At 39.9% G+C, this 15,770-nt stretch overlaps 1 protein-coding gene across 7 annotated transcripts in view; it reads left to right on the top strand.

Annotated features, from left to right (window-relative positions):
* Window positions 1–15,527, top strand: part of epha7 (eph receptor A7) — a 90,471-nt gene extending 74,944 nt beyond the window's left edge. For 2 of the 7 annotated variants that reach the window (XM_051409874.1, XM_051409872.1), the window contains exons 10-17: window positions 1,516–1,629; window positions 2,092–2,277; window positions 2,628–2,689; window positions 2,912–3,121; window positions 3,931–4,146; window positions 8,452–8,645; window positions 9,287–9,442; window positions 11,251–15,527. In XM_051409874.1, coding sequence (XP_051265834.1) covers window positions 1,516–1,629; window positions 2,092–2,277; window positions 2,628–2,689; window positions 2,912–3,121; window positions 3,931–4,146; window positions 8,452–8,645; window positions 9,287–9,442; window positions 11,251–11,365 — 1,253 coding nt within the window. In that variant the 3' untranslated portion in view covers window positions 11,366–15,527. Of the gene's footprint in view, window positions 1–1,503; window positions 1,630–2,091; window positions 2,278–2,627; window positions 2,690–2,911; window positions 3,122–3,930; window positions 4,147–8,451; window positions 8,646–9,286; window positions 9,443–11,250 lie in introns of all 7 variants that reach the window. The other 5 variants (XM_051409876.1, XM_051409875.1, XM_051409873.1 and 2 more) reach the window with 3 other exon arrangements.
* Window positions 15,528–15,770: the final 243 nt, after the last annotated feature.

Raw genomic sequence — 15,770 nt, 5'->3', positions numbered from 1 at the left:
TTTCCTCCACGCAGAGAACAAGAGTCTCTCTGGCTGGTTGAGCTCGCAGTCCCATTGTGTTGTTCTGGTCCAGCGTTTATCCAGCGTATTACGGCTGTGCTATCTCATTAAATTTTAAAGTTGACAGGTTATATTGTTATCAGTGGAATTTAAAATGCATAGTGTAATCGGCCCCATGAGTGGACTGTTCCCTTAATGGGGCATAATATTGTAATTTGCTGTTAATTTGGGGGACTGGGCGAAATGGTAACCCCCTACCCCGTCTCTGGCCTTTGTCTAACCTTGTTTGTTTTTCTTATTTTCTACAAACTGCTTCCACTCTCACTTCATGGATATTCATGAACTCCTTCCCATATCAGTGTTATTTCAAACTGCATACTATTTTTTAAGAAAATCCCAAATGTCTTGCCCAAGGATTTACTCTGAAAAAGAGAATTATTGCACCACTTTCATTACAGTTCGTAAAACTTATGTTCTGGAAAACGTTCATAGTGTACCAACAACTGAATACCTAATGGTGGATTTTTAATTACAACTATAGGGAACGTTTGGAAAACATTAACATATATGTCGGTTTAGGTTTGGGGATGAAAGAAATTCCTTAAGAATTAGAACCTTATGAGCAGCTAAATACCTAACTGTAATCATTTATGAAATTCTTGATGCTAAAATGTATTTATTATTTTACTGTTCAGACCCTAAAATGAATAATTACTCATTTAAACATGAACATCAGTGTCTAGATCAAAGACAAGGATTACCTTCTGGTAGTTTCAAAGAGAGGAATGTATACAACATAATTTCAGACAGATGGTTTTCAAAGTCAGATATTTTAAGTAATTAAGATTTCCACATCACACTTGTGTAAGTTGCATCCCGGACCAGGATTGACTTCCAAACTATTTGTAATGTCACAAATCATGCTTGAAGGCCCCGCCCTTTAACTCTGCACATACGTCATTATGCACAGTGAAGATCAAACATCACACTGTAGGAACGAAGAAGAGAAACGGATTTATGAAGAACTTTTGAGTACTAAGTGGTTAGATATTTCACATTTATGTTTTCAGCTGCTTGTAAAATTCCAATTGTTACAGTTTTCTTTGGTTCCATACAAAATGTCTACTTGCTGTTGGATATATATATATTATTTGAATTTAGGGGAACAACCCCTGGATCATCCCTAGAATACCATGTGTCATAAAGCTACTAAGCGTGTGAACCGACACGAGACAGATTATTCTTCAGTGAGGCAGTCTCAGCTGCAGGGAGGTGAAAGGTGACCGACAGCCTCATAAAAGCGCCACACGTGGGTTACTCAAATCTTTGCTTCCCATTTTGTGAGGGGTTTTTTCCTGTGTGAAAACCCTTTTGACACCGGCCACTGACTGTTCAGCAATTCCCTCTGAATCACTGGTCTTAGTAATCGTTTGCCTGTCAAGCGCCCGCTGGTGCGCAGTGTGCATATTTAATCGTAACAGTAATCCTCTTACCTTTCTACAGTCAAATTTCCAGGCACCAAAACCTACATTGACCCTGAAACCTACGAGGACCCAAACAGGGCTGTCCATCAATTTGCCAAGGAGCTGGATGCCTCCTGCATTAAAATTGAGCGGGTTATTGGAGCAGGTGAGCCCATCCTCTTGTGTCTTTGCTCTTGCTGTTTAGCTACTCCTGTGCTCTCATATATCACACTGACAGCCAAATATTTACACCTTGAATAGGGACACAGCTTTATGCATTGTATATTGATAGTGCAATTGCAAAGAGGGGAAAAAGTTCATTGCAATTAATGTGTGGGCTGCGTCTGCTAGGAGCAGTTGCAGTGATTCCCACAGCTGAAAAATTGCTGCCACATGGGTTTTACAGAGGCGGTCAATGACAGTATCTATGCATCTCTAGCATGTCTTATTATAGGTCTCGGTTACACTCCCCCGAGTATAACAAGATGTCGCATTCCAATTTGTATTCCACCACTGCACAGCTGCTTTGTCTCAAAATACACTAATAAATTTGTCATTGTGAAGCACTTGATTTTTTTTTTTTCTTTTTACCCACAACTCACTAATGAATGCTTCCATCACCGCACAGGAGAGTTCGGGGAGGTGTGCAGCGGTCGGCTCAAGCTGCCCGGGAAGCGGGATGTGTCGGTTGCAATCAAGACTTTAAAAGTGGGCTACACGGAGAAGCAGAGGCGGGACTTCCTGTGCGAGGCCAGCATAATGGGGCAGTTTGACCACCCCAACGTCGTCCATCTGGAGGGAGTCGTCACAAGAGGTAATCACACTTTAAAAAATAAGCTGTGAAAGCCATGAAAGAGTTTAGAAATCCTGTTTCATCAGAGAATATTTAGCTTTGGGAGGTAAAAGCACCATAGTCAGAGTGACATTATATCTGATTAAATTAGCCACACTCCCTGTTTAACATTTTCTCATTTAGACACTGTAATAAAAGGAGCAGATGGTAACTTTTAATTAAAAGCCAATGAAACACGCAGCTAAAAATAATTTGGAAGCCGTTTCGGCGTGGTTGTTTATTGTGAAGCATTATGCAAGCAAACAAAATTCAGGTATCAATTAATCATCTTCTTTTCTTGTCCATCCTTTTCTTTTCTTTTTTTTCTCCAGGAAAACCAGTGATGATTGTCATCGAGTACATGGAGAACGGCTCATTAGATGCTTTCCTCAGGGTGAGTATCACCTTCGGAGGCTCAAACAGCATCTTTTTTCGTAACTTTTCTTTTTCACTGGCTGGAAAGTGTCCCAGACAGCAGGCAGTCTGCAGTAGGATCTGTGCATCACATAAATATCATAAATCTTGTGCTGGAGAGCTGCTGCAGTGCTGTGACCTACATTTCCCTCATGGTCAGCAAAGATGGCTGACCCCGCCTGTGTCTCTCTGTGCCGCGCAGAAACACGACGGTCAGTTCACAGTCATCCAGTTGGTGGGGATGCTGCGGGGCATAGCGGCAGGGATGAGATACCTCTCTGATATGGGATACGTCCATCGAGATCTGGCTGCACGAAACATCCTCGTCAACAGCAACCTCGTATGTAAAGTGTCGGACTTCGGCCTGTCAAGGGTGATAGACGACGATCCCGAGGCTGTCTACACAACAACTGTGAGTCAATTAAAGCACTTGCTCTCTCTACCCAGAGCCCTGTCTGAATTCTCTAATCAAGTAAGCCGGTGCATGAAAATAGAACAGAAGTACGCCCAAGTAGCGCTGTGTTTAATATGCAAAATAAGCTGTTTTTCAGCAAAACCTCCTATAAAGGCTTTATAAGCTGTAACTAATGCCTTATTTATGGTTAGTTCATAATTTACTTATATTATATATATATATTGTGTACTGTTACCATATGAAAATGTTGATTCCAGTTTATTACAAATGCAACATTTCAGTTTAAGTTTCAATAATTCAGTTGAATGATTTGTCGATGGCCAAAAAAATCAACACTATTTTCATAATAAATTATTCATAGAGCATTTTTCAGGCAAAAAGGCCAATGGCCAAATGGCTTCTCAAATGAGAGAATTTAATTATTTTCTTGTTTTATATCTTTTAAATTTTTTAAAGTTTGGTACTGCTGGTTCAACAAAAGAAGAACAAAATTACTCCTTTTTTCATTATATTTATAAGTAAATGACGATGAGATTAATAAGAAATATGAAATAAAATATCAAGGAGAGAAAAAGAAGAAAAAATTTCAGTGCACTTCAAATTAAGTATATTTAAGCTTCACATAAAATGTTTATTTCTCATAATCCATAAAGTCTAGTTTTAAAGTAATCAGTTACAGCTTATAAAACCACAAAAATTATTAGAAAGTGGTGCCAATATTTTTTCTGAAGTTTGTGGTAAAGTTATTTTTTGTTTTGAACCTTTGTGTGATTGTAAATCTAACCAATGTCTAATTGATATTTTAGGGGAAGATGCAGGATATAATGAATTTGATCTTTACTCCAGCCACTGACCTGCATTTTACTGAACAGGGTGGCAAAATACCTGTCCGATGGACCGCGCCAGAAGCCATACAGTATCGTAAATTCACCTCTGCAAGTGACGTGTGGAGTTATGGCATTGTCATGTGGGAGGTCATGTCCTATGGGGAACGGCCTTACTGGGACATGTCCAACCAAGACGTGAGTGGATATTAAATCACTAACACAATGCATTTGTCATCCTGCCGATGGACCATGCCACAACCTAAGATCATAATCATTAATAAGAAATTATTAATGTGCAAATTCTCATTCCAGATCTTTGTCAGTGATTTAGGAACTCTTGTGAAAAAGAAAGTACATTTGTTGTTAAAGGTAGGGTTAGAGGTAGAGTTAGGGTTAGGGTTGGAGGTAGAGTTAAACCATGTTATTATCGACATTACATTTGACAAAAATCTTCAGTATTATTGCTGAATCAAAAAGTCTATCAACAGAAAATGGATCACCAACAGTTTTGGTAAATGAGTAATCGTTGAGTTCAGCTATTGAGCAAAAATTCCAAACATTCAGTGGTTCCAGCTTGCTGGATGAAAGGATATCATTGTCGATTCAGTATCTTTGGCATCCTTGGGTTTTGGACTGCTGCTCGAACAAAACATCGCCTTGGGCTCTGACAAGTTGTAATGGGGATGTTTACTATTTAATGACTTCTGATGAAACCTAAAATCATAATCATCATCATAAATCATTTATTGCTCACAATAGCAAGCTAGTATTAAATACTGTTAGTTCAGTGGAGGTTATGCATTACGTCCAATCTGATCTTAGTAAGTACCATCTAAAAGGCCATGAATCATGAGATTTCCCTCAGATTTATCTCACTCCCACTAAAACGTAGAAAATGACAGAAAAACCTTTTCAAGGCTTTCTTGCAGGACCCTCATGATCGCAACGTTGAGCTAAATTAGTTCAAAAAGTCTTGCTATAATCCTGCAATGTGAATCAATTTGAAGGTCATAAAACGGAACTTGCATAAAAATGTCCTGAGAACTTGGATTTGATGCTGGCAATATAAATAACAGGAGTGGAAAACACTTGTCATGCAGAATACTTTAGATTCAAATGTCTTTAAAAAGTTTATAATGACTTATGGTAATGTGAACCGTTGGGAGTAGCAGCGTTGAACCAATTACACAGCTAGCAAATCCTGCATTTTTTGCAGTTTGTTTTGTTTTAGACAAAAAGTCAAGGATGTTAAAGCCATAGATGCACTTTAATTTTAAAGGGGCACTTCACTAATTTTGACTGAAATGAAAATCCGGTACAGATACTGCACTTTTTAGGAGTAAAATGAGTCAATATCCATATTTGTAGATGATCAAAAACACTGATCTGAAGCTCAATACTACAAATAGTTTTCTAATAAGTATAGCAAATTCTGATCAACCCATAATATCAGGCTTAAATTAACAAGCCTGGTCCATTCCGAGTACAGATACAGATCATTTTGCTGGTTGAACAGATCCAGATACAAATAGATAACGGTGTACTCACTCATCCCTAGTTAGTACTGCTCAACCTATAAAAAGGCTTTGGCTGAGAAAATAACCCTGATGATGTCACATGGATGACTACATATTTTTAACAAAAAAAAAACCATCTGTCTCTCGCAAACTCCACAACTTTATGAAAGCGCAATGCAAAATTACGGAGTACGTCTTTAATTGTAGTTAGGTTCCCTTTCAGTCAGACATATAAAGGTCTCAGCACACTCACTTACTGTAAGATAGGGAATTAGTTATTTCTTGAACATAAAACATACATGTATAGGATTTATGCTGGATATGTACAAAGCCTAACCACGAGTCAACATCAGCTTGTAGCTGTAAATAAAGTAATAATAATGAATTAAACAGGAGTCGATATAAATGAAACAAAGTCAAACCTCAGTCAAGCACAATGCATTCAAAGCAAGATATTTTACCTTCTGAAACTTGTAGCGATGCAGCTCTACAAAACTGGATGAAAAGTTCAAATACACACAACATAAACAGTCACAGTCCCAGAACTTTCTCCCACCTGTTTGCTGATGTTATGAAAACTCAATGTACTGGAGCTGGAAGGGAAATGTGGATGTTCTATTAGGCACTCTAATTAAATCATATAAAGTATCTTTAAGGTGCAGGAGGATAAAACTCATTTTATTTCAGAAATTGTGATTCAAAAATCAAGATTCATCTTCTACCTTACCATCAAGTAAATTGTAAAGCTGACTCCTGACATTGCCCACACTTTTCTTCCTCAAAGAACACATTTACCCACACCTCTTTTTACAAATATCACAAATTGCTATAATGATTGACTCACCTGCAGTTCTCTGAGTGCTGTTGCCTACTTTCCTGCCAACTCTCACCAAGGGAGTCCAACTGCACCAGACCACTTCAAGCTGTTCTTTATTGTTGGACACTTGACACATTTTGATTGATGGCAGAAGGCAAGTGAGTTCTGGCCTCACAATTCCTATATGGCGCCCGGTGTCTAGCACCCACAGCATCAGGGCTAAACATGATTAAGATTCTCCGCCGCTCCAAAGGAGAGGCCTGCTGATTGAACAATCAGATGTTAGAAATGCTAAACAAGATGACCAGGCATTAAAGTGCTGTGTGTGGTGTTTTGACGCTCTGCTACTTGACAGACATCAATGTCAGAAATTTTTGCGCTTTGTCAAGATGTCAACAAACATCCTCCAGGGCATTATTTGCATTTTTACCAAACAATTTCAGTGTTTTGACACCTTTTCCCTCCATGACTCATTCTTGTCCGAGCAGTCCTGACAGGAATAGCTGATGAACATATGCAGATTCGTACAAACATCTTATCCACACAATAAAGGAAGGGGAGCTGGGGGCTCAAATCAAAGTGCCTGCTGCACCTACTGTTTTCACGGCATTGACTTTTAATGAACTCTGCGCTAAACTGCAGGTTTAACAGCTCTGCGGAAAGATCTTTTCAATTATTTATCAGAGCTGTATAAATATAGCTTTTTTGTTTAGACACATAAGAAATGTGGGGAATTAATCTCAGGGAAACAGCTTAGTCTGCACTGTAGTATATAACATACTAATGTAACCAGAAGCTTTACCCTGTAGTGCCTTAAAGGTTATCAGTAAAATCTTGAAATCAATTCTAAAGCTTGAAGTCAGCCAGTAAAGAGAGAAAAGGATGGGTGTATGAGCTCATCGTTTAAAGACTTGGTTAAAAGCTTAGCTGCAGAATTTAGCAATAACTGAAGGCAAGAGATTTTTTACTTGTATAGCGCCTTTCTAGTCTTCTGACCACTCCACATGCTTTCACACTATATGCCACATTCACACACATTCACTCAGTGATGGCAAAGCCAACAGAAACTAACTCATTCATTGCACAGCATCGGGAGCAATTTGGGGTTCAGTATCTTGCCCAAGGATACTTCGACATGTGGCAGGAGAATCCGGGGACTGAACCAACAACCTTCCGATTAGGGGATGACCTGCTCTTCCTCTGCACCACAGCCGCCCCAATGGGTTGTCCTACAATTCAGTATTAAACTTCCATAAAGTTAGGAGAACTTGTGAGGGACAGATCTGAAAGAAGAATGTCCTTAGTCCTTAGAGTGGGTCATGTTCCAAAATTGCAGGATCGTACACTTCCAACACAAGGTTCTCAAACTGAAATACCTGGCTGATACCACAATACTTTTTTCAGACTCAACAAAGGTCCTCTAGAGTCAAAGACATTCTAAAACAGCTTCCACACGCTGAATAGAACTCCCCTTGACGAGTAAATTGACTTGGACATAAAACAAACTGTGAAGTGGCCCTGTTTAAAACAGTATCTTTCAGGCAGTGTTTTTTTGCAGACAGGCTTCACAGTTTGAAATGGAAATCATTAACATCTCTAGCAGGGGTAGATACAGTAGAAGGATCTCAGCAGCCTCATTTCAATAGAGGAAGCTGTTAAAAATACTTAGTATATGAGAGGCATATTGGTGCAGTGTAATGTGGTATGATGAGAACCCTGTCGCTCCACAATTACTCATCAGTGTAGCTACTTTCATTCTGTTTTGAGTCCTCATGTTCACATTCACTGTAACAAAACTGGCACTCGATCATCAAATCTGGTTAGGCCCTTTATTCCACAACACACAACACCTGCTGTAGGTAACCAACAAATGATTAAGCTGCTGCACGTCTCTTTACAAACTTGATGATTAAAAGATGAAATGTGTATGAAGGGTAGTAAATTATTCACTTCGTCAGAAAGGCTTAGGGTTAGGATGATACTAAAAGTTGATACTAAAGGGTTAGAGTCATGGGTTGGGGGTAGGGTTAGGGTGACACCAAACAGTTTGGGTCAGGGGTTGGTATTAGGGTTAGATTGATGCTAAGGGCTGATACCAAAAGGTTTGGGGTTAGGATTTATACTAAATACCGGCACTAATGAGTCCATCTGTTTTGCATTCTCCAGGTCATAAAGGCAATAGAGGAGGGCTACCGTCTTCCAGCCCCGATGGACTGTCCACCAGGCCTGCATCAGCTAATGCTGGACTGCTGGCAGAAAGACAGAGCTGAACGTCCCAAATTTGATCAGATAGTTGGCATCCTTGATAAGATGATCCGCAACCCTAACACCTTGAAAACCCCAGTGGGAACATGTACAAGGTGAGGAAATAAAAACCCAGAATAATTTATTTTAAAATGTGGGCTTCATACAATAAAGAATTCAAACTTTTATTTTAGCACATTAGTGGATGATCCAAAGCGTCCAGTGGATGATTTAGCCTCTGTAGTTCAGAGATGGAAGATAAATCCCGGGGGATCGATACCCCAAAGCAGCTTCCATGGCTTTATGGTCAGTAGCAGGGCTTTTAAATCAATCTCTATAATGAGTTCCTGGTACTTTAAAGTGCAGTGGGAACTCCAGACCTCAGTCTGACGTTTGTCAGAGGAATTCTATTTGCAGTCAGAACATACTTTCCCGAGGTGAGATTGAGACTCAGGGGTTACAACTGGTTAAAAAGCACTTTATTGTATGGAGACTGTACAGGGTAAATGTATTCAGATTGAAAAGATATTGACAAAAATATTTTTCAGAAGCAGAGAGCTGACATGCTGCATCTATTTGTGAATTTCTTATTGATTGAAGCCTCCAATCAGCTAGTTTTTTCCCCCCTTCTTGCAATTTGCTGCACCACTGGATGCCTTTGGTCGTCGCTTTGTCTCATCTCCTGCTTGATTGTGTTTTCAGCAGAACGCTTCCTTTTCACATAAGACATAAACATCTTTCTGTGCTCATCCCGCAGACCAATTAGTCCACTGCTGGATCAGAGCACACCAGACTTCACTGCTTTCCGCTCAGTGGGAGAGTGGCTGGAAGCCATCAAGATGGAGCGATACAGAGACAACTTCACAGCAGCTGGCTACAGTTCCCTGGAATCTGTGGCCAGGATGTCAATTGAGTAAGTAGATATGAAACCCTTAAGTGGTTAAACATCAGTAGAAAACATTGATACCAGCCCCACTTAGACCCTCATCTCACCTATACTTAACTTCCTAATCTGAAACAAATCAACGTTGCATTTTACATTCATTCAAAATTTTGGTAGACATGGGGCACCCGGTTAGCTCAGTGGGTAGAGCTGGCAACCCACGTACTGAGGCTGAGTCCTTGCTGCAGCGGCCCAGGGTTCGAATCCGACCTGCAGCCCCTTGCTGCATGTCATCCCCCCTTTCCTGTCTGTCTTCAGCTGTCCTATGAAATAAAAGCCAAACAAAATTTTGGTAGATTTTAAAGGTCCAGTGTGAAATACTAAGGAGGTTCTATTTTCAGAAATATAATATTTATAGGTGTGTTTTCATAAGTGTATAATCACCCGAATATAAGAATTTTGGTTACCTTAGAATGAGACGTTTTTATCTATAGATGGAGCGGGTCCTCTTCTACAAAGTCCGCCATGTTGAACTGTCAGAATGGACAAATAAAGCACTGTCTGTAAATGCGGCCTTTTACTTATTTTGCTGCCACCCTAGTTTTTCCTGCAAGTTTGGAAGGGCGAGCTGTATTCACACAATTCTTCCCTTTTAATGTAAACATCTACTCAAAGTATTGAGTTTCGCTGATTGAAGGACCGACAGAAAAAAAGGCAAGGTACAAATTAGTGGAACTGATTAGTGAGAGCAGTACTACTATAAAAAAAAAAACAGCCTATATTTTTTACTGCCTTTATTTGAGTATTTACAATATGTTACAGAACTATGCTGCTTATAAAAAAAGAACAGAAAACTGGCTTTAAGTTTAAGTTTAAGTTTTACATTGATGTTTGTAAGAGCTTCAATCTTGAAACCCTCTCAGGTAGGCCAGGTAGATTAAGGTAGAGCAAGTCAATAAAGCCGGGTTTCTTCTACTAGGTACGGCTCGTCTCAACTCAATGCGACTCACTTTTGGTACCAGGTACTGGGTCTCAATTTCGTGTCCCACTGCAGCGTTTACCTCCTCAACGCAGTGAAAACCAGGCATAAGAGTCAAACCCATAGTAGTCCTAATCACTTCCTGTTTGCTTAGCAGCCAGCCATTCTTAGCCCATTTTGTAGCCATGCCTTCATCAAATTCTTTTTTGTAATTTCTTTTCAGATTTGAATAATATAACACCCACAAGTGCAGTTAGTTGAGAGCTAGTTTGCACTTTAGCTTTATAAGTCATCCAAAATCTCACAGGATAAAGCAAGTTGATGTTCCGTGGTCAAATGGGCCACCCATTTTCATGTCTCTCGAAAATACATTACAAATACATACATACAAAAAGACATTCTCATGAAGCGTGTCCCCGTCTTAAGTATCATGAACCTACATGAACTATTTGCTGTTTATTGCATTCTTACCAGTTGAGAGCAGCTAAATGTGAACATCAGCCCAGACTGTGGCTTGCCCTTGAGTTGTTACTCAGAACTTCCAATGACCATCAGATGTCACATCCATTTCCACACCCCCATAAAATGCTCAAGGGTTCAAATAAACTTTCCAAACACACTTCCCAAGAAAAAGAAAAATGAAACTTCAGACCACTTCAGATGATACTTTTTGGCTACATCATCCTTGAAATTGATGTTCAAATTTATTATCGAGATTCATAAAGTAGCCTGGTGTATTTAGCTGCCTTTTTTTGTACCCCTTACTCACAATAATGAAAAAGCTGAGGCTGTAAATCTCACTTGTTTTGCCCCTCACTGTGGTCCTGTGCATTGATTGATGTGTTGTCCTGTCTTCCAGGGACGTGATGAGCTTGGGGATCACGCTGGTGGGCCATCAGAAAAAGATCATGAGCAGCATACAGACTATGAGAGCCCAGATGCTGCATCTCCACGGCACGGGTGTACAGGTGTGACGGACTGCGAAGGGGCCGCGTTGAGCAGGGTGAAAACAAAAACAGAACTTATCTGGAGCAGTGCCTGGGACGTAACCGGGATAATCGTCAAAGTAAACGGACATCTGTTATGTCTGACTCTTCCGGCTGTGTCTGGAGCGAAATCATTCCTGTGTTCCTCAGTGAAGGATTGTGGTCCGCCTCTTCGATGGGCACTTAAAGAGAGGAAAAGGGCAAAAAACAGCAACAAAAAAAAGAACCTACCAGGATGAGACGACTTCCTTTTTTTGTTTTGTTTTTTAGAAGCGCTTATGAACTCAACCACATATCAAATGGCGCATAGGAAAGGAGTTTGACACTTAGGTTTCTTTGACTTAATGATTTAAGTGCACACCATGGCTATGGATTTCCTTTGAAATGAACAAAAAAAAAAACTTGTCTACTTGCAGTGGTTTTACTTGTTCCTTTTTCTAATTTGTTAATTTTCTTTCCGTCTGCCACAGTGACATGTTGTGGCCCAAACAGCGGTTGTTCTTTTATCTTCTATTTAGACTTGACAACAGGGTAAACTCTTTTATCCAAACACAGAAGGAACTTTTTAGATGCAGACTCAAAGGTACTTACGTGCTGACACATGCTGGACTGTTTGAACTGTTTGCAGTGACTCATGTTTTCCTTCATGTGCTGTTGAAGTGAAAATGGTATCCTCACATGCTTGCTTTCAGCCCGCAGGAGTGGGCTTTTGACGTGTTTTTCAACCTTTCAAATTTTTTTTTAATAAGGATTGAGTGTAACACCGAGGAGACGCAGGAGGCGAATTGTACTTCAAATCACCGGACTTTTATATCAGAGTAGCAATATCCTTTGTCTCGTGTTCACTACAGGAAACGCAGAACAGTGATTGAGTAGAATGTGGCAGCACTGTTGAAAGATTGTTGAAATTGAAGCCACCGCAAATTGTTTTGCCATCATTTTGCCTAAAATGTTGCACACAGTGTTTGTTTTGGTACATTGTTTTAGCTGCAAATACAATTTTTAAGAGTGGATACAAAAAAAGGTGTTGACGTAATACTGCCTTAAAATGTGTTAAATTAAGTATTGCCACTATTTTAGGCACTTGAATGGCAATGCTTTATGTGGTTCATTTAAAGGGCGAAAAGCTTCCTACTTTTTTGTTTTCCTTGTAGTGTGATGTGTTTTTATCTGGAACTTGAACTGGTGTAATCAAGTGCACGGGAACGGTTCAATGCCACGAGTGACACAGTCAGCGAAGAAGAGATGGACTAAACAGAGCAATAATTACCAGGTAGAAATGGTCCTCACCTGAGATTTTTTTTAAGGTGCTAGGTTTTATCGCATGTGTGTGCTGTGCTGAGACAACCCCTTTGGAAAGATTCAGTCACCTCCGGAAAGGAAAAGAACGTAACTCTTTGACATAAAAGTGGTTTGGAAAGTGCTTGGAAAACTGCCGTGCCAAGTCATCAAATGAAATAATCATGTCGTGTTTTGCCACTGTAATACGCTAAACGTTTGATGTAAATCTAACATGGCACGGAAATGTTGAATTGAGTGGCTGCGGAGATGAAAGAGGCACCATTCGAAACACTACAAAGGTGCCAATTAGTCATGCTGACATCATCTTCCAACACCCAATGTGCCGCCCAGAAATCAAAAAGCCCCTTCAGGGTTTGGGTCTGAAAATGCGGGACCAGACGACGGAGCCCGAGTCAGACTGCGCTGTTAAATCCCACTGTCCTGGCTCTGTAGGCGGCCCTGCAGCTTCCTTGTTTATTCATGCGTCTCTGCCGCTCATCCCCTCACAGGCGTAGATGTGACGGAACATGCATTAAAGTGTCTCTTAAGATTGCTCCTCTTTTCTTCCATACGGCTCTGCAGAAGATGTGCTAAAAGCCAATCAACCCATTCGGTGCCATCTGTCTCCACCTCAAATGCAAGAAAAGAAGAAAGTTTCCATGTGGAGGGTGTTTTAGTGCAGCACTCTTTGATAAGAACATGCAGTTATTCAGCTGTCATGTAAAGAGGAGTGGTGTTCACAGGAGGAAACCATTATGACTTTTTCTTTTACTGCAGCTGTAACCTGAGAGATAAATCTATATTTTCAAAGCTACGCTCACTTCTTTCAGCTTTTTGCATCTCAAATGCATAGAAAAAGCATAATCCCACCAGGAAGCAACCTTGAGCCATTAAACCATTAGCAGCTTTCTCCATGCCCTCCATTGTCTGAACATCCACATTAAGCCAGCCACATTTGAGAAGACATCGTTTTCTCTCCGTTTTGGCCCTCTGACCAGACTAAGCTGGTGTGAAGCCTTTTTAAAAAAGGTCTCCAAGGCAGATAAAAAAAGGCAAGGGAAACTAGGAAGATGTAAGCCCACCTAGACACTATCATTTGGGCATAACCCTCGCTTTTAAGTTAAGTCATCTTTTAAAGGGGTAGCCAATAGTCCTAAAACAAATGTAGAAAGCAGACACGCACGGTTGCAAAGACAGCACCGTCTGCCCAGTCATAAATTCTGAGTGCATGCAGAAAATAGTGAAAACTGCCCATAACACTTTTTCAAATTGTCCAAAATCCGGACATGTTCTATTAACTAGCATAGAGCACTACAGAAATCTGCAAATATTCACATTTGAGAATACTGAACCAGTTAAGTGACTTAAAACTTTTGTCAATTATACATTTTATGTTCATTTATTCATCACCTAATTGTTTCCGCTCTAGATTTCATTGGTGCAGTTGTGTAGGAATGACTGCCTTTTTAACAGGTAATATTGCTGTGACCACCATTTTCTGACGACAATAAAGTAAAGAAGGACAACAAACTGTATTAAAACACTGTATAAATGATCACAGAAAGCAGGAGGTTGAACTTACTCTGTCTGTGCCACGGGCAGTTTCGGTTTTCGCCAACCGATAGAACACAGAGATCTTAAAGGAAATTACCTGAACAAGCTCATGTGGATGCATGTCATTGTTAGCTGTAAACTCTGTTTAAGTTATCCAGCTTAGTCTGGACATAGATCCACTTTCACCTTTGTGAGGAGACACCAGGAACTAGCCCTGACCAGCTCGGAAACCCCTGTGTCACACACACCCTCCCCCTTTATCCATACAGCAGAGCTCAGCAATTGGGCCTTGGCCAGACCTTTGAATTGAATACCGGCATAAAGTCATTCTGTCAGCACAAAACTCCCCAGTTCACAGGCAGCATTCTCTCTCTCACCCCCACTCCCCCTCTCTGATTTTAAAACCGGGCCCCTGGAGGCCTCTCACACACCAGGGTAGAATGCCTCTGTCCCCTTTTTTCCTGTGCTGGGGAAACAGCAGTTTGAGCCAAATTGAGATTAAGGCCAGGATACAATCGATTCAGCGTCCAAATCACCTGTAACCTTCAGCAAAAAAAGTCACTTTACTGTCTGTTTCAGCTTGTTTCATCCACGTTTTAAACTTCAGGTTGCTCAACTCTGGACAAAAGAAAAAGTTTTGTTGTGCAAAAAACACAAAAAAGAATAAAAAATTTAAAAAAGACAAAAAACCTGCAGGATAGAGGGTCTGTTGGAATCAGGAATAGCAGATAGAGTATGAAGTTATTTTTCAAATCTTGTGGGTCAGCAGTTGGAAGTTAGTTTCACCACCTCGGCGAGGTGGTGGATAATTCCAAAGAGCGCAGCACTGTTGATTGTGTCAGAAAGAGGCGAGATTTGAGGGAATCTTTGTATATGTTCTAATTGTAAAACTTGTACATTTTATTTATATTGTTTTTTACACATATTACTCAGTAGAGAGCTCTGAATACATTGAAAATGCACTATATTTTTCTATCTCGCAGATGAATTATTGTCACCCACAAGATTTCAGTTGTACATAATTTTTTTCATTTAGGACCAAAGACAGCTGATAGGATTTCCATCTTTACTTTGACGTTGTTTTGATTTGCCTTTTAGTTTGTTGTACAGTAATAAAAATTGTCAATTTATTATTTATTTTTCTGTGATGAAAGTATTGAGAATATTCACTGGTCAAAAGTATTTTCCCCAACAGCAGAAATGTAAGATCATTTAATTAGACAATTTCTTGTTACATAGACAATTCTTTTTGCTTTGTAACCTTTGTAATAGACTGTACATATATTTTTGGAAATATAATACAATCTCTATAGAAGTTTTCGGCGTCCTTTGCAGTGTTTTCCCTCATTTTTCATACGGGGGGAGGTTCATGTTATCAGATATTTTTTAGATATAATAGATATAATATAGGACATCAGAATTCAAAGTGAGTTTTTGATATGTTTTTGCGTATTTAGTAGGTGTGTTAAGATTGTAACCCTAACATTACAGATACAACTACATCAGTACACGGACCCCTGGATCGATCTACATGTATCATGAACCGGTCGATGGTCCG

This window comes from Dicentrarchus labrax, unplaced genomic scaffold (genome assembly GCF_905237075.1).
Source record: "Dicentrarchus labrax unplaced genomic scaffold, dlabrax2021, whole genome shotgun sequence".
Lineage (NCBI taxonomy): Eukaryota > Metazoa > Chordata > Actinopteri > Moronidae > Dicentrarchus > Dicentrarchus labrax.
Note: the sequence above shows the minus strand (reverse complement) of the source record. Positions and strands in the feature narration are given on the sequence as shown.